The sequence below is a fragment of the Panthera uncia genome, assembly GCF_023721935.1.
Source record: "Panthera uncia isolate 11264 chromosome A3 unlocalized genomic scaffold, Puncia_PCG_1.0 HiC_scaffold_12, whole genome shotgun sequence".
Classification (NCBI taxonomy): domain Eukaryota; kingdom Metazoa; phylum Chordata; class Mammalia; order Carnivora; family Felidae; genus Panthera; species Panthera uncia.
In genome coordinates, this window is record NW_026057579.1 from 40,279,933 (window position 1) to 40,307,150 (window position 27,218).

Below are 27,218 nucleotides of genomic sequence, written 5' to 3' on the forward strand. Positions count from 1 at the left end.
GGGGGGGGGGGGGGGGGGGGGGGGGGGGGGGGGGGACCGTGAGGCGGACTCCAGCCTGGTTCCGGGGACCCGAGATGGAAGTTACAGCGCAGTTTAAAACGTCCAAGTGATGTTGTGTTAGAGAAGCGGAAAGGGCAGGGCGCGTTTTAATGACGTTGTCTTTCATCCGCCTCACTAACAACGTTCGGGCGTGTGGCTAGGATACACCGAGATGCTGTGCGATTCTTGCTCGGGAAATGCCGGGAGTGGTCCGGTTCCCGCTAGCGGCAGGCTTAGATTAGAGAACGCACGTGCGGGCCATAAGGGTTGGGCTGGACAGGGCAGGCCTCGAGGCTCGGGGGCGTTTTCTCTGTGCTCCTTGGTTCCAGGAGGTGAAGTTAGGGTGTGGGGCGCAGTAGGGAGCCTCTGGTAACTGCTGGTTGTGGTTCTAGGTCATCAGTGAACTGAACGGAAAAAACATCGAAGACGTCATTGCCCAGGGTGAGATTGTGTGCTGGGGGGTTTCGTTCTCGTGGTCCATCCTAATCCCTGCCGGTCAGCCTGTGGCCTGCCAGGTTTCGCTTGTGGACCAGAGCACTCGAGAAGCCTCACCCAGAGAAGTGAGCAGGCTTCAGTGGGCTTGTGCCGGGGATGCTTCTAGACATTCTGCGTGGGAGGGCAGCAGAGGGTGCTGGTGCTATCACCGGGCCGGCTGCCCACCCCACCTGCAGGGTTCGGAACTGGGTATTATTTCCATCTTTAAATACATTTTTTAATGTTTGCTTACTTTTTAAGAGAACATGTGCGTGAGAGGGAGAGGGAGACAGAGGATCTGTGCGCTGTCGGCACAGAGCCCGATGTGTCACGAACTGTAAAATCGTGACCTGAGCCGAAGCCGGATTAGCCGACTAAGCCACCCAGACAGCCCTGGAATTGGGGTTTTGTGAACAGATCTCACCATGTGTTCTCGGGGGGTTGGGAGCACCGACTGGGTGTGGGAGAGACCACAGGTCCCTGCCCCTCTTGGCCGGACAGATGGTTTTCTGGTGGACGAGGCTGCAGATGGTGGAATTGTTTGGAAGTGGTGCTGTTGGGACGGTGGTTCTATCCCTGTGTGTGTACCTCATGGGGCACAGCCAGCTCGGCAAACAGCTGGGGATGAGGATCTGGACCCAGGTAGCTGACTTAGTCCTGTCCTGGATGTAAATGCATTTGTCCAGCTTCCTTTGGGGTGGGTGTGGTCGCCCAGGGGTGTTTTTGGTGAGGGGGCAGGGAGGGATTCCTAGACCATTTCGAGACAGGGCATTGTAGGAGGCTGGGGTGCGTGTATGTGGCAGAGGCAGAGCCGCCTGTGTGGGAGGACAAGCTTGTGACGCTGGCACTTGGTGATGTCTCCCTATATCGGGCAGACTGTCTTGTCCACCCCCAAGGGGCCTTCAGGCGAGCACCTGCTCTGATCTCCTCTCCCCTGACTTCCATAGGTATTGGCAAGCTGGCCAGTGTGCCTGCTGGTGGGGCGGTGGCCGTCTCTGCTGCCCCAGGATCTGCAGCTCCCGCTGCTGGTTCCACCCCAGCTGCAGGTAAGTGGAGGCTGGGGCAGGGTCTCTGCTGGGAATCTGGGATGCACTGTGGGCCTTGCTCACTGTGCCCTTCCTCCCCACAGCAGAGGAGAAGAAAGACGAAAAGAAGGAAGAATCAGAGGAGTCGGATGATGACATGGGATTTGGCTTGTTTGATTAGAGTCCTGCTCTCCTGCAAATAAAACCCTTTTTACGTATTTTTTGAGCGACCTGTGTTTTGTAAGAGTGCGGCCTTGGCACGGGGCAGGTGTGGGGGAAGAGGGGGTCCCACGGTGGGTGGGCAGGCCTTCATTCCAGGAGAAACCCCAGCCCTTCCTGGTGACGTGAGGAACTGGGGATCTGGTGCAGAGATGGGTACCTGGGATGGGAGGGCACCTCCTACGGACTTAGGGTGCGCCAATCCTTGAGTAGGCTCTGGAGGGGACGTAAGCCTTCTTGGGCACAGTCCTGACTCCTGAGGACTGCCGGGGCCTCCCCAGGAAGTGAAGCCTTCAGGGGACACACAGGAACACTTCAAAGGCAGCAGTGGGTGGTCTGCAGTGCTCTCAGGAGGCTCTGGCTGGTGGAGGCCAGCAGTTGCCCCAAGACTGGTAGCATTTTTCAGTTACACACGAGAAAGAGGTGTGGTGCACGTGCGATCTGTAGGTTTCCCTGTGGAGTCCGGGCTCCAGTTCGTGTTCAAGCTCCACTTTTAATCTCAGCAACTCGGGGCAGTCACGTTCCTGCTCTGAGGCTTGGTTACCACGGCTATCTGACAGTCTGGCCAGATGAGGAAGGGGCTCGTAGGCAGTGATGTTGGGCCACGTGCCCACTAAGTCCAGGGGCAGGCCTGCCCGTGCCCATCTAGCCACCATCCTGGCCCTGCAGTGGTTTATAGTCTCCTGGGCCTTAGGTCCCCTGCCCACCAATGCCAGACCGCTCAGTAGACACTCCGATTCTCCCTCTGATGGCTCTGGGTCAGCACCGGGCCGTACTGTATGTGCATCTCGTGCCAGGCTACAGCTCTGACATCCTCGTGGGTTGTTTTGCAGGGAACAGGTAAGGAAGGGGCATAAAAGGAACGTCTGGGGGTGGAGGGCCTCTCTCAGGGAGGGAGGATGAGGCCTGTGGGACAGGAGTGTGTATGGGATGTGGGAAAGAAGGCCTGAGACCCTCCTGGTTACCCAGAGGAGTGGGGACTCGCGTGGGACTCGGGTTTGGGGGAGGAGGTAGAACCCGCTCCTGTGGTCGGTGGGACACGGGCCAAGAGGCATCACCGCACGTGTTCCAGCAGCATGTGCTGCAAGGGACAAGGAGGGTGGGGTTGTGGATGCCCCAGGTTCCCTGGAGGAGGGGGCCTAAAGTCTGTGGGCAGACCTTAGACCGGGAAGAGAAGGGTCCTGTGTGGGATTGGAAGCATGACACCCGCCTGGCAGAATGATTACACAGCAGGTCAGTACTTACACGCTTGGGTCCTGTACCTCTGCTTGAGTAAAACCACCTTTTAGGGGCGCCTGGGTGGCTCAGATGGTTGAGGGTCCTCTTGATTTCAGCTCCGATCATGATCTCACAGTTCCTGGGATCCAGCCCCACATCTTGGGATTCTTCCCCTGCCTTCTTCCCCACGTGCTCACATGTGCCCTCTCTCAAAATATTTTTTTTTATAATTACACAGCAAACACCAGGGTTTTCATCCACACTGTGAGGGAGGGGGGCCACCTCCCACCCCCAGCCAGGGTTCCTGGAAGTGCTGCTATGTTCCTGGCTCCAGAGCAGACAGTCCCAGGGGCCTGGAGAGAGGGATGTGTATCCAAAACAGTGCAACTCTGATGTGGAAATGGGGGCAGAGGTCTCCCGGCACTGGGGCAGGGCCACCCTTCAAGGCCCCACAGTCCCTCAGAAGCAGGAAGGGCCTGGACCCTGGCTTGTCCTTGGAGCAGGTCCCTGGCTCAGCCTGCACCTCCTGGTGGTCACCCTGGTGAACCCCTGGGCTCTCCAGGCCAGCTTTGGGGTGTGCTTCATCCCCACTGTACCATACCTCCTGCCCCCTGCCGCTTCCAGCAGCTTCCCCAAGGTCTCGGTCAGAAGGGGCCTTGATCATCCTAATGGGGCCATAGTCTCTGCACTGTACATCCATCCAAAGCACTTGGGGGTTAGTGTCCCATGTGCAAGAGAAGGTCAATTGGTCTAAGTCAAATTCAGTTAAATATCTCCTGTTTTCCTCTCTCCCAATACCCGGGTCTGGGCTCCCCTCCCCACCCCCAAGGCCTTTGTGCATGCTGTCCCGCAGCCTAGGCAGTCCTGTGCCCTCCACCCCGGGTCCCCCATCAGTCCTCATTTTGAGCTTATGTAAACAATGTCTCCCCCGCCCCTCAAATAGGGCTGGGTCTGGACTGACCCTGCTCCACTGCTCTATCCTGTGCAGTCCCTCTGTCAGACACACCGTCGGTGCCAAGTATGGGTGGCTGAGAGCACAGAGGCTGAGGGATGGACAGCATGACCCAGGTGGTCCTGTCCTGGGGAAGCCCTGCTCTGGCTTCTCAGCCTGGGCCTGAAGGGGGTAGGGGGTGCAGTCCTGAGCCGCAGCCCAGACCTCCATAGCCCTGGCACCAGCTTCTGCCTAGGGTGTGGGTGTTCCTGAGGAGGCAGAGGCATCCCACCACCCCAGCACAGACCAGCCCCTTGTCTGGAAGGTGGGGTGAGGTGCAGGGCTGGCTACTGGATCCAAGCCAGACTATGCCTGCCCTACACTCCAGGAGAAAAATGCGGAAGGGTGTGAGGGTGACATCACAGGAGTGCTCCACCTGCTGGGGCAATTAGCGGGGGGGGGGGGGGGGGGGGGGGGAGGGGAGGGCCTGACTCTTAACCAAGTAGAACCCTGGTTAGCGCCCAGCTATGGAGGGGCCGCCCCCGCGGGCGGCTAGGGCCTGGGCGTCAGGTTGGGGTCTATAGCACTAGTGTTAGCTCTGGGAGCTGTGTGTGATTCGCCTCCAGCCCTAGATACTTATGAGTCAGTCTGTGGATGAGTCCTGGGGTCCTCGCCCTGGGGCGAGCTCCTCAGTGTCCCGAGTGGGTGTTGTAGGTGGGCCCCTCGGGAGCGGGGCCGTGACTGCCCCTCGCAAGTCTCTGGATTTGTACGAGGCTCTCGGGCCCCCAGACTCCGCGCGTCCCAGGCCTGCGCTCCCCCTCCCTACACCCCTGGGCCACTGTGTGTTCCCTCCAGCTTCCCCGCGAGGCCGGGCACTGGGTCTCGGGCCCGGGGGCGGGGCCCCAAGGCCCCCGGAGGGCGCGGCCGTTCCCCGCGCGCTCCGATTGGGCGGCGCGTGCTGGCCCCGCCCCCGCCCGCCCCCACTAAAAACACCGCCTCCGCCACCGCCAGGCACAGCGTCTCCGCCTCCGCAGGCGGGGACCCCAGCTAGAGCGACCGCGGGCCCGGCCCGGCCCCGGAACGAGCGGGAGCGCGCGGCGCGCAGCGAGCCCCGGAGCCCGGAGGGCCGCAGCGATGTTCCCCAAGGAGGCGACGTGGAACATCTCGTTCGCGGGCTGCGGCTTCCTGGGCGTCTACCACATCGGCGTGGCCTCCTGCCTCCGCGAGCACGCGCCCTTCCTGGTGGCCAACGCCACGCACATCTACGGCGCCTCGGCCGGGGCGCTCACCGCCACGGCGCTGGTCACCGGCGCCTGCCTGGGTGAGGGGGCGGGGCGGGGATCCGGCGCGGGGTCCTGCCCGGGCGAGGGGGCGGGACAGGGGGCCTGCCTGGACGAGGGGGCCGGACAGGGGTCCTGCCAGGTGAGCGGGCGGGACAGGGGGCCTGCCTGGGTGAGCGGACGGGGCCGGGATCCGGCAGGGGTCCTGCCGGGGTGAGCGGAGGCCGGGCGGATGTTCTTCCAGAGGGTAGAGCGCCCCCCGCCCCGCCCCGGCCCGTCCGCTCCGGGAAGCTGGCAGGGGCGCGGGTCGGGTGGGGAGGGGTCTTTTGCCCGCCCCCAGGACCCGGGTGGAAGGTCCGAGCTCGGGCGCCGGCCCGGGGGCGGGGCCTGGTTTGTTTTGCATCGAGGTGCCCAGGGATTGGGGTGGGGCCACGCGCGCCTCTGGGGCCGAGGCTCTGGCCTTTCAGGGCGCAAAGGCTGGAGGACGGACAGGTGCAGCAAAAGGTATTTCATTGGAAAGAGAAAGTAACTCGTGGGCGGGACCGTGAGAGTCGGGGGAGGGGCCTCACTATCCCGGTAGCCCGGCGGTGGCCCAGGTCACTGTGTCCTGGGGCTACGCTGTTCCAGGCTGCTGTGTCCCTGGGGCCCTGTATGGGGTGGCCTCTGAAGAGTATTTGGGTACCGTAGCCTGGTGCCTCCCAGGGCATCTGGAGGAGGAACTTGGCCGGTAGGGCCTGGGCAAGGCAAACTCTTCCCCACCCTCTCCCTCGTTGCCCACCGCCCACTGTGGGCCTGGGTTCCCAGGTGTGGTCAACCCACTCCCCTGGGGTGAGGGGTGCTTCCGGGCCCTCCAGCCCCTCCAGCGGTAGCGCAGAGGTGGGTGTGCACCGGGATGGCCTTCTCTACTCACAGGCACTTCAGGCAGGCGCGTCAAGTGCTGTTTACAGCACACTGAGTACTTCAGGAGTCCTGGGAAAGGTGCCCAGCCCCCAGCTACTGGGGCAGCCAGGGTGACAGAAGGGTCAACAGGTCCTTGAATGCCCTGCCCAGCAGGAGCCTGTCCAGGGTTCTCCGCTGCCCCCTTCCAGTGACCTTTGCCCTGAGGGGCTGGGGTAGAAGGAGCACAGCTCCGCATCCGTGGGACCTGGGGGCCCTGCCCCTCTCTCTCTGGAAGCCTTCCAGCCAGTGTCTGTCATACCTGCGTGCTGGCCTCGGGCCACACCTGACTTACTGCTGTGGAGGTGGCTCCCAGGACACCCCCTCTTACCCCCAAGGAGCCTCTTTTTCAGGAGCGGTCTTGGGCAGCTACAGTCTCCACAGCATGGCGGGCTCTGTCCAAGAAGAGTGTTGGGGGTGCTTTCTCAGGGGCGGTGGGACCCCACTCTTTCCAATCCCATGCCCACAGGCCTGTGCTGGACTCCCTGGGTCTGGCCAAGTGTGTGAAGGCTAAGGCTGGTCAGGGTTGAACCTCTGCCTTCCCCCCCCTCCCCTTCACAGGCTGGGGGCCACGCCAGGTCGGGCCCAGTGACTCATGGATCAGGACAAGCAGTTGGGAAATACTGGGCAGAGGGAAGGCCTTGGCCCCAGCTGTCTGCCCTCCAGGGATGGTAGCCTACCTTTGTCTCTCTGGGGCAGGAAGCAAGAGTCCCCGTCATGGGCCAGGCCTCGTGATGGATACTGGGAGTTCTCCAGGGTAGATGGCGGTGCCGTGACTGTGCATGCTGTGGCTCTGGGCATGGGACCACGGGGTGGTGGCAAGCCCTGACTGTTGGCCCTGCTCACCCAGGCGAGGCAGGTGCCAACATCATCGAGGTGTCTAAGGAGGCCCGGAAGCGGTTCCTGGGTCCACTGCACCCCTCCTTCAACCTGGTGAAGACTATCCGTGGCTGCCTGCTGAAGACCCTGCCTGCTGACAGCCATGAGCGCGCCAGCGGGCGTCTGGGCATCTCCCTGACCCGAGTCTCTGACGGCGAGAACGTCATTATATCCCACTTCGGCTCCAAGGACGAGCTCATCCAGGTGGGCCGTGGTGGGCCGCATCCCGAATCGGGCACAGTAGGAGCTCAGGGTCCCTGCTCACCACGCCCTCTCTGTCCCTGCCCCACAGGCCAACGTCTGCAGTACCTTCATCCCTGTGTACTGCGGCCTCATCCCTCCGGCCCTCCAGGGCGTAGTGAGTATCCCCGGGGCACCTTTCCTGGGCGACCAGAGTTGTTCCCTGGGCAGGCAGTGGGACGAGGCAGTGGGGAGGAGGAAGGGCAGCGGTGCCTCTCCCCCCCCCCCCCCCCCACCCCCAGCCTGTTGCCTCACTTCCACTTACTCAAGAGCCAGGCGGGCCCCCTGGAGACGCATACTTCCTGTGGCTGTCTCTGCCCCTCCCCCAAGGTCTGGCCATCTGTTCGGCCGCCGTGGCCAGTGCCCAGTGGGTGAAAGGCTCGAAGGAAATAGCCACGGGGTGGAGCCCAAGGTGGCCCAGTGGGTTAGCCAGCTCAGTCCTCAGGCCTCTCCCCGTGTGGCCGTGTGTCCCGCAGCGCTACGTGGATGGCGGCATCTCAGACAACCTGCCACTCTACGAGCTCAAGAACACCATCACCGTGTCCCCCTTTTCGGGAGAGAGTGACATCTGCCCACAGGACAGCTCCACCAACATCCACGAGCTCCGGTTCACCAACACCAGCATCCAGTTCAACCTGCGCAATCTCTACCGCCTGTCCAAGGCCCTGTTCCCGCCCGAGCCCACGGTGAGCCCTTCGCCGGGGGGCCCGCTGAGCCTGTCCCGGCTCAGTGCCAGGGGAGCGAGCTGCCGGAAGGCCTCTCCTGAGGGACCAGGCAGAGGTGGGCGCTGCGCAGACTCTCCATCGAGGCCGCCCGTCCAGCAGCCCGGATCCCTGTCACCTTGGCGGAAGGAAGGGGCTGTGGGGGCTCCAGAGGGCGGAGCAGGGCACCCCGGCTCTCTCCTGGTGCCTCCCCGCTCCATTCATCGTCCCCCTGCCTTAGGTGCTGCGGGAGATGTGCAAGCAGGGTTACAGGGACGGGCTGCGTTTTCTGAGGCGCAACGGTGCGTGGGTGCCCCCTGGAGCAGGCGCGGGTGGGGTGGGCGGGCGTGGTGGCTCCTCGCCTCTGCCCCTGCTCCCGTGCTGATCACCTGTCTGGGGGGTCCCCACCCAGGCCTCCTGAACAGGCCCAACCCCCTGCTGGCGCTGCCCCCGGCCCGCCCCCGTGCCCCCGAGGATGAGGATGTGGAGGAGGCCCAGGGGGCCACAGAGAGGGCCCTAGCGGAGGGCCCCTTGCAGCCACCCCTGGAGGACCACATCCTGGAACATCTGCCTGCGAGGCTCAATGAGGGTGCGTGCAGCTGGCGGGGCGGATGGGGGTCCCTGGCTGGTGGGGAGCAGAGGAGCGGGGAGGGCCTGGCTTCCCGGGCCGCTGGTCAGCGTCCCTCCTGCGCCCACCCCCAGCCCTGCTGGAGGCCTGCATAGAGCCCAAGGACCTGCTGACCGCCTTCTCCAACATGCTGCCTGTGCGTCTGGCCACAGCCATGATGGTGCCCTACACTCTGCCGCTGGAGAGCGCTGTGTCCTTCACCATCCGGTGAGGGGAGTAGGGGGCTTGGGCGGGGACCGTGGGGGACCAGACTTCGTCATCCGTGAGTGGTGGACACCGTGGGGAGAAGGCCGCTGGCGGGGGGATGCGGCAGAGACGCCGGGTCGGGGGTCCCAGAAGCTGGGGCGCAGGCCGGGGTGGGGTGGGCGTGGGGGAGGGGGAGGAGCCATGGGCCCTGAGGCCACGCCTCCCGTCCCCGCCCAGCTTGCTGGAGTGGCTGCCTGACGTCCCTGAGGACATCCGGTGGATGAAGGAGCAGACAGGCAGCATCTGCCAGTACCTGGTGATGCGTGCCAAGAGGAAGCTGGGGAGCCACCTGCCCTCCAGGTGAGCCCCCCTCACTGTTGTGTCTCCCCCAGGCCTGAAGCCCCAGGGGCCGCCTCTAAAGCCCTCCCGCCCTCCATCCCTCCCCACCTGCAGGCTGTCGGAGCAGGTGGAGCTGCGCCGCGCCCAGTCACTGCCATCTGTGCAGCTGTCCTGTGCCACCTACAGCGAGGCACTGCCCAGCTGGATGCGCACCAGCCTCTCGCTAGGGGACGCGCTGGCCAAGTGGGAGGAGTGCCAGCGCCAGCTGCTCCTGGGCCTTTTCTGCACTAACGTGGCCTTCCCACCCGATGCCCTGCGCATGCGCGCCCCCGCCAGTCCTGCCCCTGCGCCCCCACAGCTCCCACCCGGCTCGCCCCCTTGCTGAGTGTTTCTCCTCCACCCCCCACCCTGCTCCGCCCTTCCCCAGCCCCCTGGGGTCCCCGGTGCTGAGGGCTGGGTCCCCCAGCTTCCCTGCCCCGTGAGGTGGGGGCCCTGGGGCGGGCTGAGATCCCCCCTCCTGGGCCTCTCTCCATGACCGCGGCAGGAGTCAGGACAAGGGGCCCCTCACAGCTGCTAGAAGGGGACTTGCCGTCGACCCCTCCACCGACCACTCTGTTGCTGCGCTGAAGAAAGAGGGGTAGCGAGTACCCCTCCCCTCACCTGTGCCTTTATCTCCCCCTCGGGCCCTGCCCCAGGGCTGGGGAGAAGGGCTGGGCTGCACCCCCCACCCCGCCTCCCCCCGCCCAGCCCAGCGTCCCCCAGTCCGTGCAGTATTACTCCCCAGAGCTTTGCACCTGCGCCTCCCTCATCCTGCAAGTTTTGCCAGAGAAGAACGTTTGTGAAGAATTATTTATTTTCGCCAAGCAGATATAATAAATGCCACAGCTCGGCCCCGCCTCTCTCACTGCGTGTGACTCCCCGGCCACAGGGGCCCTACTGTCCTCCAGCCTGGCATTCCGGGCCTGAGGCCTTCCCCTAAAGGCCCTGGTGGGCCCGGGTTCTAGCCCACTTCCCCGCCTGGGACTGCTGTGTTTGCCTCACTCTGCCCGGAGGTGTGCTGCCCGACCCTTGGGCACAGCTTTCCAAGGGCCAGCGGAAATGCCGGGACCAAGATCCTCACTAAATAAAAACTGAGAAATGCTTACCAAAGGTGGTGTCCGCATCTCCACTCCATGGTGACACAGGTGGTGTGGGGCTGACCTCAGGCTGGGAGGGCGAGGTTCCCAAGCTGAGGCCTGGGGACCTGGGAGCCCCGGGGCCTGCCCCACTGTGGGCATGTGGCACAAGGCTCTTCGCAGGGCGCTGGGCCTCCCCTCACCAAGGCACACCTCACCGGCCAGTGCACACACATTCTCCATCGCGTGTCCCCCTCCCACCACACCCCTGTGACCCCTGCCGATATGTAGGTCGGGTCTGGAACGTCAGGCAGGGTGAGGTCTGACCCAGAGGAGGCTGGACCTTGTTCTGTGGGACATGGTTTCCTGAAGGCGTCCTCTGCCCTGGCCAGTCTGAGGGGGTGCAGCCAGCCCTTCCTGGTGACCAAAAAGGGCCCATGGGGGAGGGGCACTGGAGCAGAGCCGGGTGGTTGGCTGGCTGTCCGGAGCTCTTGGGCGCCGGCAGGCCCCGGCCAACAATAACGGTAGGGACTGCACGACTGGGAGAGCCGGCCGGGCAGGTCCCCGGTGCCGGGAGCCGCCCCCCCCCCCCACGCTCGCTCTCCAGTTCCCGTCCTGTCCTGTAGGCCCAACCTGTTCTAGTTCAGCAGGATCCCAGGCCCCTGCAGGAGCAGAGGCCTCCAGACCCCCGACCACCTCCCAGGTGGGTTCAGGGGCTGGGCTGGGGCTGGGGAGGGGGGGGGGGCCTTCGGCAAGATAATGGGGTCTCTCCCCCGGCAGGAAGGTCAGGTGCGAGTCCCGCCCAGCTCCGTCTCCCAGCTCGCCCGCAAGGGGAACCCGAGTCAAGGCTGTGCCCCAAAAGGAGATCTTGGGGGCAGACCGCCGTGGGCGGGGGTGGGGGCTCCTTTGTGCCCCCACCCCACTTGTACAGGCCTTACGCGAGGCAGCGGATGCACGCACCGTTTTGTGATATATTCCCTGCTAATTGTTGAACCACGGGAAAGACCGCAACTGGGAGAGCGTAGGCAGTGCCCGCCCCCACTCCTGGCGATGACCGTTGAAAATACCTTGCTCTGCCTCCTGCCCGGCTGGGTCCTGCACACACTTTTTGGCGCCTTAAATCGGGATCCTCGGGACAGCCCCACCCTCCTCGCCTCGGCCCTGCTCAGGAGGGGTCCCCAAGCCACCGGGGTCATCTCCGCCCCGACGTGAACTCAGCTCTGCCGGGACAGGCGCGGGGGGCGGCGGGGGGCCGCACGCGGGCGCCGGGCAAGGAGTAGGCGGCCGGGGCCGCGCGGAGAGGCGGAGACACGGCGACAGTGGCGGCGGCGGCTCCGCCCGGGGCCGCCCACGCCGGGGTCTCCGTTTCCCGCGGGGCAGCAGCAGCCGCTCCGCGCCCGCGCCCCCCGCGCGCCGCCGCCTTCCCGGAGGAGCCGCGGGGCCTCGCGGCAGGTGCGGCGGCGCAGCTCGCAGGTAGGCGCCTCGCGGGTCCCGCCGCCGCGCCCCACCCTGCGGTCGCCGAGGGACGCGCCGACCCTCCGGTGCCCTGGGGGGGCCGAGCGGCGGTGGGCGCGGCGGCTGGCGGGACCCGGCCGGCCAGTGGGCCCCGCTCCCCTGGCCCGGCGCCGCGCAGCTTCCGGCTGGGATGGACCTCTGGCCCCGGGGAGCCCGCGGGCCGCCGGTGGGGGTGGCGCTCCCGCAGGGGCGAGGCGACGGCGTGCGGGGGGAGACGACTCCGGTCCCCCGACCGCCTCCTCCCGCCCTTCCTCACACCTGCCCTCTTTGGACACTGCGCCCTCCTGCCGCTCCTGGAGTATGGGCGCGGAGGGAAAATTAGGGTCCCGGACGGAGGGGAGAGGACCCCAGAATCCCCCAGGCTTGGGGTTAGCTTTGGGAAATCCGGGGCCTGGGCGCCCGGGGGGACCACAGGTGGGTCTGATTAGGGGGCGGAGCGCCATGCGGGGGTTGGGGGGGGGGCGAGGAGGTTGCGCGACCCGGAGGGGGCAAGTCTGGCGGAGCAGAAGGGCCTCGTGCCAGGGGGAGGGCCATCAAGCCTAGAATCTGGCGCGTTCCCGACAAGGCCAGTGGAAGTCACCGGTGCTCCAGGCTGAGACCCTGCACCCGCACCCCTTGGGGCCCGGGGCCCGGTGGGAGGGGCGGCGGCAGAAGGGCAGGAGCAGACGCCGCCTGCCGGCCACCCGGAGGCCGAGGGCGCTGAGGCCCAGACTCGGGGGCTAAGACCCGGCCAGGACTGTCTGAATGCTCCAGCTGGCCCGGCCCGTCAGCCAGGTCTCCAGGTGCCCACCTTCAGGGCCTGCTCAGCTCCTCCCCTCGCTGGCCAGTCCGTCACCCAGGCTCTCTCCCCTCAGTGGCCCCGGAGCCCCTACCTCCTTATTTTGCATCACAAGTTTCTCCTGTAGCTGCCTCCCCACCCTCACCACTCCCCGCCACCCCACGGTGGTTGCCCCTCCCCCAGGTCCTCTCCTGAACCGGCTCCCCCCCCACCAGGCAGCCTCCACAGGCCCTGAGCCTGCCCCACCCCACCCACGACACCCCTGTCTGCAGCACGGTTCTGCCCCCAGCTACCTTCCTCTCTGGACTTCTGTGGAGCCTTCTCCCGCCTTCCCGCCTGGTGGAAGGAGGCCCCGCTGCTCACTCCGGGACCCCAGCACCCCAGCTTAGCCCTCACCCACAGCCTCTCTGCCTTCCCTTCTCCCTTCTCATTTCTGCTTAGGCCCTGACTCTTCCTTGGCTTTTGCAGCACGTGATGGCCGAGACCCCCACTCCCATGGCCCGGCCTGGGAAGCCCGGGGCCGGGGAGGACCGGCAGGAGGAGGGAGAGGAAGAAGGGGGCTCCGGGAGGCCACGGGCAGAGACGCTGGAGCAGGCCCAGGAGCTGTTTCTGCTGTGTGACAAAGACGCCAAGGGCTTCCTCACACGGCATGACCTGCAGGTGAATCCCCAGTCCCAAGAGGCTGCCCAGCCGGGGGCGACCTTGGCTGCTCAGCCCTGCCACCCTTGCCTGGCTAGGGCCTGCAGAACGACGTGCCCCTCACACCGGAGCAGCTAGAGGCTGTGTTCGAGAGCCTGGATCAGGCCGGCACCGGCTTCCTCACCGCTTGGGAGTTCTGCCTCGGCCTGGGTGAGCGGAGCCCCCCTCCCCCGCCCCACCCCGCTGCCCAGAGACCCTCCGGTGGCACATGTGGCTCTGGAGCCCACAGCAGACACAGATGGCAGCCTGTGACTCTCCGTCGTGTCCCTGCGGAACACACACTGGTGTCAGTGCACACAGGCCCCTGAGGAAGCCCCCCCACCGCCAGGCGATGTATGGAGCTGCCCCTCCTGCTACCCGACCCCCTCCCATCCGTGCCAAACCCAGGTGGGGCCGGGTGCCAGGTTTGCCCCGTTCTGGCCCGGCTGTCACCTCCCATTCCTAAGCCACGAGTCTGACCAGGATAAGGAAAGAAAAACAGGAAACTGGGCTCAGAATAAGGACAGGATGTGTGCGTGTGTGCGTGTGTGTGTGTGTGTGTGTGTGTGTGTGGTGGGGGGTGGTGAGTGGCGGCTGAGCCAGGGTGCTAACCTACAGCTTTGATAATCTTACCTTCCCATGCCCACAGGGAAGTTTGTGGGGGTGGAGTCAGCCCAGAGCACACCGCCCTCCCAGGCTCCAGAGGAAACCTTCGAGTCGGGCTGGTCAGATGTGCAGGGCACTGGGGGCTCCCTGGAAGAAGAGGAGGAGGAGAGGTTCCGGGAAGCGCTGGAGCAGCTGGGGGTGGCCCCAGTCCTGGGCGAGTGAGTTGGCGCTGACTCGGCCCCCAGTTCCCTCCTCTGCTGCCTCCCCCTCTGCATGCTGCCTGTCCACACTGCCCGCGTGTCTGTTCCAGGCCGGGGTCCCTAGGCTGGGACTGGCCCAGTCGTTCTCCGTCAGCTGTGACACCTGGGAGGGGCTGAGCGTGATTTCCCGCAAAATTTGCATTTCAGGAGGCGAACGCGGCTGGTCTATCCAGGGCTGCAGGTGTCTCCAGAAGGCTTACCCTTCGGGATGGGGTCAGGGAGCCCCCGCTTCAGCCTCAGCCCCTGTCCTCCCCCTGCAGGCAGCGAGCGGTGCGGACATTCTGGACCCGATTGCAGCGCGAGCGACCCGAGCTGCTGGGCTCCTTCGAGGACGTTCTGGTGCGCGCGTCGGCCTGCCTGGAGGAGGCAGCCCGAGAGCGGGACGGCCTGGAGCAGGCGCTGCGGCGGTGAGGAATGGGGCCTGGGCGGCTGGGCTCGGGAGGCGGTAGAGGCGAGACTGGGGTCTGTGGTGCCGGCGGGCTCAAACAGCAGTCCCCCCCCCCCCCCGCTCCGTCCTCGAAGGCGGGAAAGCGAGCACCAGAGGGAGGTGCGGTGTCTGTACGAGGAGACGGAGCAGCAGCTTCGCGAGCAGTGCCAGCGTCTGCGGAGTCAGGTGGGCCCGAAGCCCCGCCCCCGCCCCGCCCCGCCCCGATCCCAGACGCGCTAGTCTCATGGCCACGCCCCCTCAACATTGGCTCCACCCGGCCCCTCCCCCGGCGCGTGCCTCCCCGCCCGCCTGGGCTCAGGAGCTCCCCGCACATCCCAGGACCTCCCCCGGGAGGAGCGCACAGGCCTCCTGGAGCTGGAGCTGCAGGACCGCGAGCAGGAGCTGGAGCGGGCAGGCCTGCGGCAGCGGGAGGTGAGTGGTCCCCCACCCGCCCCTGCAGGGTTGGGGTGCTGACAGACCCAGAGAGGGGCCCTATCCCCGCCGTCACCCGTGCACTCTCCGGTACACTTGAGGTCCCGGTGCCTCAGTGTCCCCGACCCCGGAATTACTGGGAGTCAGGGGCAAGCGCAGCACCCCGAAGAAGAGGTGGAGGGGTCCTCCCCAGCTTGCACTGCCCCCCCCCCCCCCCGCCCACATCCCGCAGCTGGAACAGCAGCTGCAGGCCCGGGCCAGCGAGCAGCTGGAGGTGCAGGCGCAGAACGCCCAGCTGTGGCTAGCCAACGAGGCGCTACGAACGCAGCTGGAGGGGACGCAGGAGCAGCTCCACAGGCTGGAGGGCGACTTGCGGAGCCGCCAGGAGCAAACCCTACGGTGCCTGGGAAGCGGGGGGTGGGGGGGGGGTGGGTGGGGAGGCGGAGCATCGGGGGCGGGCCCGGGGAGGGGCTGCGGCCGGCGGGCGAGGCGGGGCGGGAATAGCTTTGGGGGCTCGGGTCCGGGCCACTCCCATCCCCATCCCCCGTCCCGGCCCAGCCCTTAGGGTCTGCGTGGGTCAGGGTCGTGGGTCGCGCCGAGGAGCCTCCCGGCACCCAGGTCACCACCCCTCTCTTGCAGAGATGTGGTTGCTGTGTCGAGGAACATGCAAAAGGAGAAGCTCAGCCTCCTGCGGCAACTGGGACTCCTCAGGTGAGGTCAGGTGCAGGCCGGAGGGGAGGAGCCCCACACAGCTTGGGGTCTCCTAGCTCTCAAACGTTCCCGACCACGGCCTCATCCTATTGGGAGGCAGTCAGTCCTCATGTCTGTCCCCCATCCCTCGGGGGCATCCGCAGCCAGGCACCCCGTCTGAGGGACAGCAGAGCCCGCATTCCCCCCTTGCCCCAGGAAAGCTGCCTCTCAGAGCCCTTGGACTCCCCTTCCCCAGGGAGCTGAATGCGAGGCTACGGGATGAGAGGGATGCCTGTGAGGCCAAGCGGTTAGCCAGCGGTCGAAGGAAAGCTCTGGCCATGGCTCGCATGCCGGGCCCCACCTGCTGCTGTTGCTGCTGCTGCAGCTGGGCTCGCCCCCCAAGATGTGGCTCTGGCCACCTTCCCAGTGCCCGCTGACCATCCCCCAGAGACTCACTGGGCATTCCTCGGAGAGGCCACCCCTCGAAGGCGAGGCGTCATGGCCCATCCAGCATTCGGGCTCCGCTCAGGGCACTGCAGGCCTGCCTGCATGCAGACATGAAGGAACTACCCGGGGAGGGGTGGGTCGGCTGGAGTCTCACGTGCCCCCCTGCTGGGCCTCATCCTGTCCCATCCCATCAAATCCATCTCTGACCAGCAGAAAAACTCCCTCCTCCTAATAAAGTCCATTGACTGCACTGTGACCTTCTCAGCCCCTGTGTACGTGCATCACAGCATTTCCCTGGTACGCACACGAGGTACCCATGGCACTCTCAAGGCAACTGGACAGTACACGTGTGGCACATGTCCTGAGGTGCTGGGGTTGTGGATTTTCCTGCCTGTCTCTGGTCATGCTTTCAAGCCCTCACTGTCCATTCAAGCTGAAGCCCCGTGGGGCCCTCTGTGGGAACCAGGGGACCGAGGCCCATTGTCTGGGCCCGCTCCCGGCCCCAGTTGACAATCCCCTCCCCATACCCGTCCTCACACAGCCCCAGGTGGACCAGCTCAGCCCACTGGAGTTGAGCCAGTCCTGAGTGGGACCTCCTGGGGCAGCCCTGCGGCCGCTTCCCATGCCCGTCCCTCCTCCACCCCCCCATCACCCCACCCCGCCCTGCCGCCTCCCTGGAAGTGGGGAGCTGCTGGCCAGACCGTGAACCGTGGGCAAGGAGCTGGGGACCACTATCCATGGAGAGCTTCCAAATGACTGCAGAATCTGACCCACCCTGCCTGGGTCTGGGAATGAGCCTGGTGGGTTGGGAGTCCCCTCCCCTTCCTTACTCCCACTGCCACTGCGGGTTTCCCACCCCAGCAGGTCAGAAGGCTCGGCCCTGTCTACCCCACCCCTTTCCACTCCTCCCGGGACCAATGCCTTCCAGACTGGACTGTCCCTGGCAGGGACCCCAGGCCTCCGCTCCAGGCTGTCCTCCATACTGCACCTAGAGCAACCGCACTCCTGCATCTGACCGCACCCCCAGACCCTACCCCACCAAGCCAGCATCTGTTCCGCCGGCCCTGCAAGCCTCCGGGTGTCCCTGCGTTGTGGGGAGAACGGGCCTGGGCCTGGAGGAGGGCCTGCTGGCCTGGCCGCCGCCTCCACCGCCCCCAGCCCAGCTCCTCGGCGTCCCGAGGGCGTGAGCCCCGGCTGGGCTGCGGACGCCCCCGGGTGCAGCACGCCCGCCTCCGCAGTCGCGGGCGGACCCCAGCGCCCGCACCGGCGGGCGTCCCCGCCGCCCGCCCTCGCGGAGCACTGCCGAGACCTGCCCTGTGTCTGCCGCCGGGGGCGGGGCCTGCAGGCCGGGGGCGGGGCGCGTCTCACTCCCGGGCCCGCGACCCGCCGCGCAGTCTCCGCGCTCCGAGCCGCCGCCCCCCCCCACCCCTCCCCGCGCCCGGACTCCGACGCGTGGCCGGTGAGTGCGCCGCCTGGCTGGGCGGGTCGGGAGGGGCCGAGTGTCCCGGGACCCTGCGCGGCCCGCCCCCGGAGGCCCGGCTGCGGGCGCCGGGAGGCCTGGTCCCGCCGGCCGGCAGCAGTCCCCTCCCGGCCCTTTCCGGAGCGGGACGGAGTGGGGGCCCGGGGCCGGGCGCCTCCTGGGCCTTCGCACAGGCCTGGCGGCCCCTACGACCCCACCCGAGCATCCTAGTCATTGTCTCTGGACACCGGTGCCCGTCCCTCCGCCGGGGTGCGGGTGGGCGCGCCGCAGGCTCGCCCGGGCGGGGACTCCTCCTCGGGCCTGGCTGGCGCCGAGTGCGGGGCTGCCCTGCTTGGGGCGTGGGCCGCGGGCCGCGGCGGGCCCGGCTGAGTTGCAGGGGCCAGGGCGGGGCGGCTCGGTCCCAGGCCGCGGGAACTATTTCTGGCCGGCGCCTTCCCAGGGGGCTCACATCCGCCAGGCACTCCCGGAAAGAGGGGCCCCTCCTCCGCCCGCCGCCCGCGCGTGGGGGCCGGACCTGTGTCGGGAGAATCAGCCTCCTCGGAAGGCTGGGACCTCACCACGGGCCCAGGGGCAGCCTGCGGGCACGTGAGGCTCCCGTAAGCCCAGCTCCAACCAAGGGGTCTGCGTCTGGTTTTGTTTTGTTTTTATCTTCCGAGGCTGAAGGGACCGCTGCTTGGTGGGCTAAGGGACGGTGGCGGGTCTGGCAGGAAGGCCCCGGGGCGGGGTGCTTGGAGAAGGCGGGTGGTCCCTCCCCGGATCACACTATGCAGAAATGTTTTCCGTCCTGCCCCGCCCAAGCACTGACCAAAATACCGGGCCTGGCCTCTCCCCTCCCTGCCTGCTCTGGAAACCCAGCTGGTCAGAGCCACTGCCAGGGGCGGCTGCAAGGACGGGTGACAGGCCCTTGCTGATCCAGCGTGGGCCAGACCGGTGACCTGTCCCTGTCCTCCCAGTGGAGCCTCCTAGGGAACTTCCGTCCACCTGTCTCAGAGAGGATCTGTCCTCACTAGCCAACCAGGTGAGCGCGGGGTGGGGCAGGTGAAAGTTCGGCTCTGAGTGGTGCTGTGTAGTCTGGAAACGTAGCCTGGGGCACTCAGCTGCCATCTGTGTCCCAGGGCCCTCTCCCCCCACCCCAGTGCGGACACCCCACAGGAGAGCAGGGAAGGGGTCCCTGGGGTGCCACTCGGGAGCTCCTGTAGCTTCACATCTTGCTGGGGCTGGTGGGACCGCCCCCTTTCCAGCAGAGAGGACCAGCAGAGGAAGTACCCCCAGGTCTGGGGGATGGGTTTCTGCGGGCTCCGAATGCCCAGAACCGCCTGTTCTCACCCTGGTGGGGAGGAAGGCAGGCCTGGCTTTTAACAGACACCTGAGGGGCTTCCCTGAGGCCATGGGGCTGGTAAGGGGCAGGTCCGTCCATCTGTGAGTGGCCTCCTCCTCCCCCCAGCAGCCGGTAGGTGCCTGCCAGCCTGCCGGCCTGTGATGTGGAGCCCCGGGAATGCTGTGTGTGTGTGGGGAGGCGGGTGGGGCCTGCATGAGCTCACCCTGAGGTGCCTGCTGGGGCTTCTGACCCTGGCTGCCAGCAGGGGTGAGTCAGCCGGTGACGGTTGGAATCCTTTATGGCCCCCTGGTGCCCTGGGCTCTGGTCAGGGGAGCCAGGCCCTTCGGCCTTCAGCTTGGCTGTGGGCACTAGACATCCGCCCTGGCTGCGGTGGGGGGTGGGGGGTGGGAAGGGGGCTCCCGAACTGCCCCTCCAGGAAGCATCCAGGTTCTCACGGATGCGTTGCCAGGACCTTCACTCGGGGCCAGTGGTGGGCTTGGCCTCAGCCAGGGGCTGGCCTGGGTGCCTGTGTCCCCTCCTACTGACCTCCGCTGGCCTCTCGGCCCCAGGATGGGGGAGTTCAACGAGAAGACCACGTGTGGCACCGTCTGCCTCAAGTACCTGCTCTTCGTCTTCAACTGCTGCTTCTGGGTGAGGAGTGGGCACCCCCTCCCGTTGGCCTCCACCGCTCCCATTCCTGGTCCTTAAGGGGAATCCTGGCCTGGGGGCGGGCGTGCCGACCAGTGTGCGCTGCCCACAGCTGGCTGGTCTGGCCGTCATGGCGGTGGGCATCTGGACGCTGGCCCTCAAGAGTGACTACATCAGCTTGCTGGCCTCGGGCACCTACCTGGCCACAGCCTACATCCTGGTGGTGGCTGGCGTTGTTGTCATGGTGACCGGCGTTCTGGGCTGCTGCGCTACCTTCAAGGAACGGCGGAACCTGCTGCGCCTGGTTAGCAGGGCACCGGGCTGCTGGGGGGGGGTGTGGGGGGGGCTCTGGGGCCCCGGTGAGAAAGGGAATGGTGGGGGTCGAGTGTGACGCCGCAGGACAGCCTCTGCGGTGCTCACCTGTGCCAGGGGTGGGGGGCATCCCTGCATCCCAGCTCGGCCAGCCGCGGGGAGCTGTCCGGGAGTGCCAGCGCCCGCCCACTGCCATGAGCCCTCGGTGGCCACTTGGGATCTGAGGTTGGGGGCTCTGCTCTGTCGTGCCTGGGCGCCAGGAGTCCTCACGGGACGGGGGCGTCTGCGCCCAACGCCAGCTGACCGTCCCCGCTCCCCCCGCCCCCCAGTACTTCATCCTTCTCCTCCTCATCTTTCTGCTGGAGGTCATCGCTGGCATCCTGGCCTACATCTACTACCAGCAGGTGAGGGGCCTAGACAGGCCACACGGGGACGCACACACGCGGGGACACAGACACACACGCGGAAACGTACCCGTGCAAGGGCACAGATGGGCACGTGTGAGACAGGCACACACGCTTGGAAGGACACACGCTCCCCCTCCCCCATGTTCCAGAGGCCCCTGGGGGGTAGGGGCTCACAGTGCGGATGGACAACTTGCCCGTAGTGCCCAACAGGCCCACTTGGGGGCTCATGCAGGGAGGAAGGTGTCCGTGGGACCTGGAGCTCCCTCCCTGTCCTCAACCCTGTCCACGGCCACCTGGGACACTTGTGCAGCCCAGCCCAGCCCAGCCCCTCCCCAGCCAGCATCTGGCCCTAGCTCTGCTTGGAGACCCTCCCCCCACCTCCCCCCGGTCTGTCCCTGCCTCCACGTGCCCCAGCTTGGAGGGTCTTGGATTGTTCTGCTGAAGCTGTCCCCTCACCCCCAGCTGAACGCAGAGCTCAAGGAACACCTGAAGGACACCATGACCAAGAGGTACCACCAGCCAGGACACGAGGGTGTGACCAGTGCGGTGGACAAGCTGCAGCAGGAGGTACGTGGGCACCACGGGGGTGGGTGTGCACACCCCTGCGGGCCTCCCTGGGCCCCCGAGGGAGTCCCTGCCCCGGGGGCTCAGCCCAGGCCGCGTTGCCGCTGCAGTTCCGCTGCTGTGGCAGCAACAACTCCCACGACTGGAGGGACAGCGAGTGGATCCGCTCCGGCCAGGCGGGTGGCCGCGTGGTTCCCGACAGCTGCTGCAAGACTGTGGTGACCGGCTGCGGGCAGCGGGACCACGCCTCCAACATCTACAAGGTGGAGGTAGGTGCCTGGGCTCCCTGGTGAAGGGCTGAGGAGCCGCGGCAGCCCCGGGTGCTGGGGGCCCACCCGAGGGGCCGGACTCGCCCACCTTTGGCACCTTACCCCTCCCCGACCAGGGTGGCTGCATCACCAAGCTGGAGACCTTCATCCAGGAGCACCTGAGGATCATCGGGGCAGTGGGCGTTGGCATCGCCTGTGTGCAGGTTCGGGGCGGGGGGGCGGGCAGGCCCCCACGGGGGCAGGGGACACGGGCGGCTGGTGGCCGTGCCCTGCTCACCCCGGCTCTGTGCCGCAGCTCTTCGGCATGATCTTCACGTGCTGCCTGTACAAGAGCCTGAAGCTGGAACACTACTGACCCTGCCGGGCGCCCCGCGAGTGCCGCAGCTTTGCCGCCTGACTACTGAGCTGACACTACTGATGGCCCCAGGGCCAGAGTCCCAGGACGCTGCTCCGGACCCTCTCCCCACTCTGCCAGGGAGGTGGCGTTCTCACGCGTGCACCCCCGTGCCGCCACCGTGACCTCTGGGGACCCCCTCCCTCAGAGGGAGCTTCAAGTGCCTTTCTCTCCAGACCAGAGGACTAAGGCGGGGCCCTCCGGCTGCGGGGAGGGAGGAATACTCTGCCTGGTGTGGGGACGCTGGGTTCTGACCGTCAAGTCCCTCTCCGCTTCTCCTGTGGGGCTGGGGCCCTGGGGCCACCCCCCACGCCTGTGCTCTGCCAGAGGGGCTGGTTTGGGGTGAACTGGGCAGAAAGGGGCTGGCCCCCCCAGGGTGCTCCTAGACCCCTGGACACACCTCTGCATGGTGGTCAGGGCATTGCCAGGTGGGAACAGCCGCAGGCAAAGAGTCCCAGAAGCACCTGCCGCTGGGTTGCCTACCGCCACCCCTCCCACCCCTCCCACCCCCGCTCAGGAAAGCCAAGCGAGCCCGGTCCTGTCGGTCCTGTCTCTGCCCTCCCAGTCAGGCCTCTGCTGCCCCTGAGCCCCTGCTTAGATTCCCCACCACTCCCCCCACTGAAAGGCCACAAGCTCACTTGTTCACGATCACCTCCCCTTGGCAGGAGCAGGGGGTTGTGGGTTCACTCACTGCTGTATCACAAATGCCTAGAACTGCTGCTGCCATGTGACAGGCACTCAATAAAAGTTTGTGGACTGAGTGGGCTTACTCCGTGAGCGACAGACCTGGTTCTGGTCCTCAGGGCTTTCTCCCCAACAAGGGGGACAGAACCCAGTCCCACAAGGGGCCAGGAGGGCGCATCCTGGCGGTCCCAGGCAGCCACGTGGGAGCCAAGGACTGATGGGACTCCAGGGCCGAGAGGCCAATGGCAGGGACAGCTGAGCACAGGCTGCTTGCAGAGCCTTGCCGGTTCTGGGACGGAAGAACGGTGGTGTGGCCAGAGCCTCATAGAGGCAACGGAGGCCTCGAACGCTGGTTTCTAAACCCCCTTCTGGCTCATGTAGGGATTAGGAAAGGGGGTGTGGGCTCAGGAATGAGGACAGGAGGCCTGAGCTTTGGCAGGACGTGTACTGGCAACGGAAGCCAAGGCTTAGGCTGTCTCCCCTGGGCAGACCCTACCTTCCTGCCACAAGTGTATTTACTGGTTCTCAGAGGACCCCATGTCAGACATCTGGGCAGTGGGGCTGGCCCTGAAGAAGGTGCCAGAGAAAGTCACCTCTGTTTCTTCTAACCACAGGCTCCTGTCTTCCGCCTGCTGGAGGGCACCAGGGTTTGCCGACTCCCGTCCAGGGTGATGGCTGCCGGCTCTAAGCCTCAGCCTGAGCTGGAACAGGACGGAAGTCCCCGGAAGACAGCTGTTCCGTGGGGCCACAGGATTAAATGCTAATGCCCAGGGCCCTGGGAGCTTGACCGGCTCTGACACCCAGTAGAGCCTCCTAGGCCCACCCTCAAGCTGCTGTGAGGGTCTCAAGGGTGGCAGTGGAGGCTGGGCACTCCCCCTGCAGGAACATGGCCAAGGGAAGGAGCCTGCTGGGCTTGGCTGGTGCCTAGAAGCTTCTGGCAGCAAGACCCTCTGGATGGGCAACTGAGACACAGCAGGCACTCTATTCAGGGCCCAGGAAATCTGGTTGTTGAGATCCTGGGAGGGGTTTCGGGGAATTTCTGTGCTAGGTCTAAGGAGCACCCAGAACATGGGGGTGGGGATGCCAGTGTCCCCTGGCCCCCTAACCCAAGTGCTGTTGGCCGTCTGTGACTTTGTTGGGCTGTGAGAGCCCACACTCCAGGAACCCCCCACCCCCAGGCCGAATGGCTGTCATTTGAATGGCTCTTCCTCTCCCTGGGCAGTGAGGGCCATGTCCATCCCTAAGCAGCTTCAGGCATGAGACAAGGGAGTCCCACAAAACCAGGCCAACCGTTAGGACCTTCTTGTTGTTCTGCAAAGGCCTTTACTGGACGGTTCCTTCCAGACTGGAAGACACACACCCGCAGGCAAGGGACGGGCATGCTCCAGGCTATCCACACCTCACAGGGAGGAACTCTGGGCAAGACTCTGCCGGCCCCTGGTGAGCACAGCGGGCGGGTGGGCTCCAGCGCCCTCACTTCTCCAGAGGCGCATAATTGAGCAGCTTCTCGATCAGGTCCACGTGGGCCAGCAGCATGCGACGGCAGCAGTAGCGCTTCAGGCCAAGTGCATCCAGAGCGTCCCTGTGGGCAAGGACAGCAGGCTGTGCTCCGTTCATCCAGGCACTTCCGGGCAGATGGAGGGCCTTGCCCAGGCCCAAGCCACACTCGGCTGCCGTGGGATGGTTCCAGCTCGGCTCCACAAGTCAGGGAGGGAGACTCCAGGAGCACCGCCCCACCCCCCGTCTCTGTCTCATTTCTCAAGCCAGTTAGAGTTGTCAATTTTGCCAGGGACTGAGCCCCAGTCACCCTGAAAACTGCTCCGGAGATGGCAGGTTGTTGGGACAGAGCAGGCCAGGTTGGGAGGTCCCTGACGGTGGTATGCTCGCAAGGGGTCCTGTACAGGGTACCAGCCACTCACTCACACTCTGGACATTGGAACGGACTCATTAGTACCCGGCATGAGCACTCAGCCCATCCCGGGCCTCCGCATTCATCCAAAACATTCGAACCCCAGGCCCCGGGGGGTTTGAATGTGATCAGGACAGGGGACTATCCACACAGGAGCCAAGAGTCAGACTGTAGTGGCAACAGGGATTCAGACAATATTGTGGTGGTAATTGCAGTGTTAAGGAGCAAAGCCAGAAAAGAGCCCCCGCCACCCAGCACAGCGTGATACCCATGGCTATGTGGCCAGGAACCTTGTTCTATATCCCCAAGAGACAAATGGTTTTGCCAAGACACGGCGGTGGGTCTAATGGCAGAGAGAGGAGAGAGAGCAGGTGGACAGGGAGGAAGCTGACGACTTAGGTGCCATGACTTGCCAGGGGATACCTAGAAGTCCCCAGGATACCGGAGGCTTGATACCCAACTCCCCACCTCTCCCCGAACTGCAAGGAGGGGGTGGGGGCGGTGGCAAGGCTCCAGTGAGAACACATCAGTGGAGCAGGGTTGGGAGAGAGCCTAGGAAATGAAAGCTCCCGAAGGGTCACCTATGTTGATACGAGTGCCCGCTCTCACCCCGCCAGGACCCGGGGACCCCGGGACACCGTCCCGCCGTTCCCTCGCCCCCGCGCCTAGCAGCAGCCCACCCGCAGACCGGGACCCCTGACCTAGTCCTCCGCCCCTGTCCGCACGCGTCACAGATCGGGACCCCTCGACCCCAGAGCCCCACCCCCCGCCCTTCAGTCCCGCAGGCCGGGACCCCTCGACCCCGTTCCCCACGCCCCCACCCGGCCCGGCGCCTCACCCCTCGGTGTACTCGGCCTGCAGCAGCCCCAGGTAGGCCTCCCACTTGTTGCCGACGATCTTGCCGCAGGTGAAGCAGCGCACGGGTATGATCATGGCGGCGGCAGCTCAGCGCTCGCTCGGTCTGATCTCGCCGCGCTTCCGCCGCGGAGCCGGCCCCGCTTAGGGCGTGTCCATCGCCGGGGGGGGAGCCCAGCCCCGCCCCCAGCCTCCCCCAGCCGCCCCCCAGCCCGCCCCGCCTGCCCCGGTGCCGTCAGCGTCCGCTTCCACCCGTGCCGAGTTCCATTCGCGTGGACCGGGGGTTCCGGGGTCCGCGCGGCCGCGGCAGGAGCAGGCGGAACCCCCCCCGGCCTTCTCTTTGGTACATCCCGACCTACGGCGTCCCTAGAGGGCCCGAAAGGCCCCGACGGCGGCCGTTCGCCTTCCTCGTGTCCGCATGACTGACAGCTGCGCGGCGGGCGGACCGCGCGCAGGTACCGAGTCCGCGCGCGGGGGATGAGGCCAGGGTCCCGCCCCCCGCAGCCCCCCAGCCGGGTCCGGGAGCCGAGTTGAGCTGAACCCGCGCGGAGTTGGAGCCGCGAGCCTAGCCGCAGCAACAAGTGGCGGGGCCGGGGGCGCGGCGACCCGCGCGGCGGGAGTGGGGTGGGGTGGGACACGGGGGGCAGAGAGGAGTCGGCCGGTGGCCGGCGGGGACCTGCCGCGGCGGGCGGACACGTACGGGCTTTTCCGCCGCCCCTCCCCGCCTGGAGCCGCTGCCCGCGCGCGCCCGGGGGTCTCTGTGGCAGAGTTTGGCGGTCCCATCCTCAGCCGTGGCCTGGCCCGCTCGTCCGCACCGTGTCGGTCCCGGCCCGGCAGTAGCCTGTAGCCCCGACGGCGGGAGGGCGCGGCGGGCTCAGCGGCAGCTCCTCTCCCCCCAGCGCTGCAGCGATCCGCTTCGGCCCGCGTCCCCCCTCGCTTCCTCCCGAAGAAGGGTCTGGGGGTGGGGTGCGGAATGGGTCTGCACCCAACTTGGGCCAGGCAGTGCTGGGTAGCCTCTGATCCGGGGACGTCGGGCCTCTGAGGACTCGGGAGAGGGGGGAGGCTGGAGAAGGGTGGGTGGTCCGGGAGGGCGTCGTGGAAGAGGTGCCTTTTGAGCTGAACTCGAAGAGCACGATTTCACGGGGGTGAGCCTGAGTGTGTGTAAGGGAGTGGACTGATCCTGGCAAAGGGAACCCTTGGACGGAGGCCTGGAGGCTATACCTGCCCGACAGCTCATGGCCACAGGTTTGTGCTAGGGCCAGAGGTGAAGCTAGGGGTGAAGGGGCAGGAGCCACAGAGGATTTAGAGGAAGGTCTAGCTGTGTCTCTGGAAATGGGGTGGGCGACTGAGCTCCTTGATCTTGGTGTGGGAGATGGGGAAGAGCAGTGTACGGTGAGAGGCAGGGAAGGCTCCCTGGAGGAGGTAAACTTTTGGGCTGTGGGGGATGGATGTGTTACAGAGTGGCACCTGTGACGTAGGTATGTGTGTGTGTGGGGAGGGGCTTGTCAGGGTCCCTGGCCTGGGGCCTCTGGATCTCCGGTAGGGGTGAGTAGGGCCTGTGCTGAGTCCCGGGCATCAGTTAATGTCCTCTCACGGGTGGATGATGGATTCCGGTCTTAGTTGAGGGGCAGGCAGACGCAGGGTCCCCTGAGGCCTGGGTGGGGCTGGCCAGAGCTGCTGCCTGCATGGAGTCTGTGCCCCCACCTTTGCCTGGGTCCTGGATAGTCTGCCCAGTGCATTTGTCATCCCGCACGCGGCCACGTGCGGAGCCACGAGTGAGGCCACTTCCCTTCCCAGCTGCCCCCCCCCCCCCCCCGCTACTGGACACACATCCTGTCCCTGGACAGAGGGGCAGGATTGGGGACCTTGAGTCTCAGTGGCCTGGGGGCAGACCCAGGCTCAGCTGCAGAGGCTGCTGTCAACTGTGGAGGTGAGGGACACAGGGGAGGGGATCCAGGCTTCAACTGGTGGGACCTTGGGGAGCTGGTGGGGGTGGAAGGCTTCCTGGAGGAGGAGCCCAGGGTCTGCCCCACCCATGCTCCTACCCGGATCAGTTGTTTACTCTGAAAGAGTGAGGGGAATGAGCCTCCCGCCCTGATCCTGGCTGGAGCCAAGTTGACATTCCTGGAATTCTGAGAGCTGTGTGTAGTTTTGGGGGCGGTGGTGGCCTCCTCTTCCCGGGCTCCTCCCTCCAGCTCTCTGACTTCCGAGGAGAGGAGAGGCCACGGGGAGCATCATGGCTGCCCCACCTTAGCCTGTGTGCCCTCAACATAGGTGTTCACGGAGGCCCCTTCGGGCGTTTGATCCTGTCGTCTGTCTCTACTCTGCCTTGGCT

The 27,218-nt window shown here is 66.0% G+C and overlaps 5 protein-coding genes and 1 non-coding gene across 15 annotated transcripts in view; 5 read left to right on the plus strand and 1 right to left on the minus strand.

Moving 5' to 3' along the window:
* The window catches only part of RPLP2 (ribosomal protein lateral stalk subunit P2), a 2,408-nt gene extending 652 nt beyond the window's left edge, over window positions 1–1,756 (plus strand). Inside the window, exons 3-5 of one of the 3 annotated variants that reach the window (XM_049652693.1) lie at window positions 432–480; window positions 1,461–1,559; window positions 1,643–1,756. In XM_049652693.1, coding sequence (XP_049508650.1) covers window positions 432–480; window positions 1,461–1,559; window positions 1,643–1,719 — 225 coding nt within the window. In that variant the 3' untranslated portion in view covers window positions 1,720–1,756. The other 2 variants (XM_049652692.1, XM_049652691.1) reach the window with 2 other exon arrangements.
* LOC125937838 (small nucleolar RNA SNORA52) lies at window positions 513–646 on the plus strand. The gene has a single exon (XR_007462525.1). It is a non-coding gene; the product is annotated as a small nucleolar RNA SNORA52 (small nucleolar RNA).
* A 3,147-nt stretch (window positions 1,757–4,903) lies between the features above and the next one.
* PNPLA2 (patatin like phospholipase domain containing 2) lies at window positions 4,904–9,916 on the plus strand. The gene is made up of 9 exons (XM_049652697.1): window positions 4,904–5,227; window positions 6,973–7,205; window positions 7,294–7,359; window positions 7,718–7,927; window positions 8,184–8,244; window positions 8,355–8,531; window positions 8,645–8,777; window positions 8,994–9,116; window positions 9,210–9,916. Exons 1-9 carry the CDS (start codon window positions 5,041–5,043, stop codon window positions 9,478–9,480), a joined length of 1,461 nt encoding a protein of 486 aa, XP_049508654.1. The 5' UTR covers window positions 4,904–5,040; the 3' UTR covers window positions 9,481–9,916.
* A 167-nt stretch (window positions 9,917–10,083) lies between these two features.
* Window positions 10,084–16,109, plus strand: CRACR2B (calcium release activated channel regulator 2B). 3 transcript variants are annotated; one of them, XM_049652694.1, is made up of 10 exons: window positions 10,084–10,913; window positions 12,972–13,163; window positions 13,241–13,352; window positions 13,831–14,005; window positions 14,308–14,454; window positions 14,570–14,660; window positions 14,814–14,906; window positions 15,139–15,305; window positions 15,546–15,617; window positions 15,853–16,109. In XM_049652694.1, the coding sequence occupies exons 2-10, from the start codon at window positions 12,978–12,980 to the stop codon at window positions 16,031–16,033; spliced, it is 1,224 nt and encodes a 407-aa protein (XP_049508651.1). In that variant the 5' UTR covers window positions 10,084–10,913; window positions 12,972–12,977; the 3' UTR covers window positions 16,034–16,109. The 3 variants fall into 3 exon arrangements, with proteins under 3 accessions (XP_049508651.1, XP_049508652.1, XP_049508653.1); XM_049652695.1 differs by lacking the exon at window positions 10,084–10,913 and adding an exon at window positions 10,975–11,683; XM_049652696.1 differs by lacking the exon at window positions 10,084–10,913 and having other exon boundaries at window positions 12,748–13,163.
* A 1,320-nt stretch (window positions 16,110–17,429) lies between these two features.
* CD151 (CD151 molecule (Raph blood group)) lies at window positions 17,430–22,196 on the plus strand. Of its 6 annotated transcripts, none has more exons than XM_049652701.1 (9): window positions 17,430–17,502; window positions 18,379–18,541; window positions 19,411–19,492; window positions 19,602–19,793; window positions 20,131–20,205; window positions 20,671–20,775; window positions 20,883–21,041; window positions 21,158–21,244; window positions 21,337–22,196. In XM_049652701.1, the coding sequence occupies exons 3-9, from the start codon at window positions 19,412–19,414 to the stop codon at window positions 21,394–21,396; spliced, it is 759 nt and encodes a 252-aa protein (XP_049508658.1). In that variant the 5' UTR covers window positions 17,430–17,502; window positions 18,379–18,541; window position 19,411; the 3' UTR covers window positions 21,397–22,196. The 6 variants fall into 6 exon arrangements, with proteins under 6 accessions (XP_049508658.1, XP_049508656.1, XP_049508659.1 ...); XM_049652699.1 differs by having other exon boundaries at window positions 17,460–17,502; window positions 18,322–18,541; XM_049652702.1 differs by having other exon boundaries at window positions 17,484–17,502; window positions 18,477–18,541.
* A 1,299-nt stretch (window positions 22,197–23,495) lies between these two features.
* POLR2L (RNA polymerase II, I and III subunit L) lies at window positions 23,496–25,006 on the minus strand. Its single transcript, XM_049652704.1, has 2 exons — window positions 24,867–25,006; window positions 23,496–23,701 (listed from the first exon to the last, which is right to left on the minus strand). The coding sequence occupies exons 1-2, from the start codon at window positions 24,959–24,961 to the stop codon at window positions 23,593–23,595; spliced, it is 204 nt and encodes a 67-aa protein (XP_049508661.1). The 5' UTR covers window positions 24,962–25,006; the 3' UTR covers window positions 23,496–23,592.
* Between the last annotated feature and the right edge of the window lie 2,212 nt (window positions 25,007–27,218).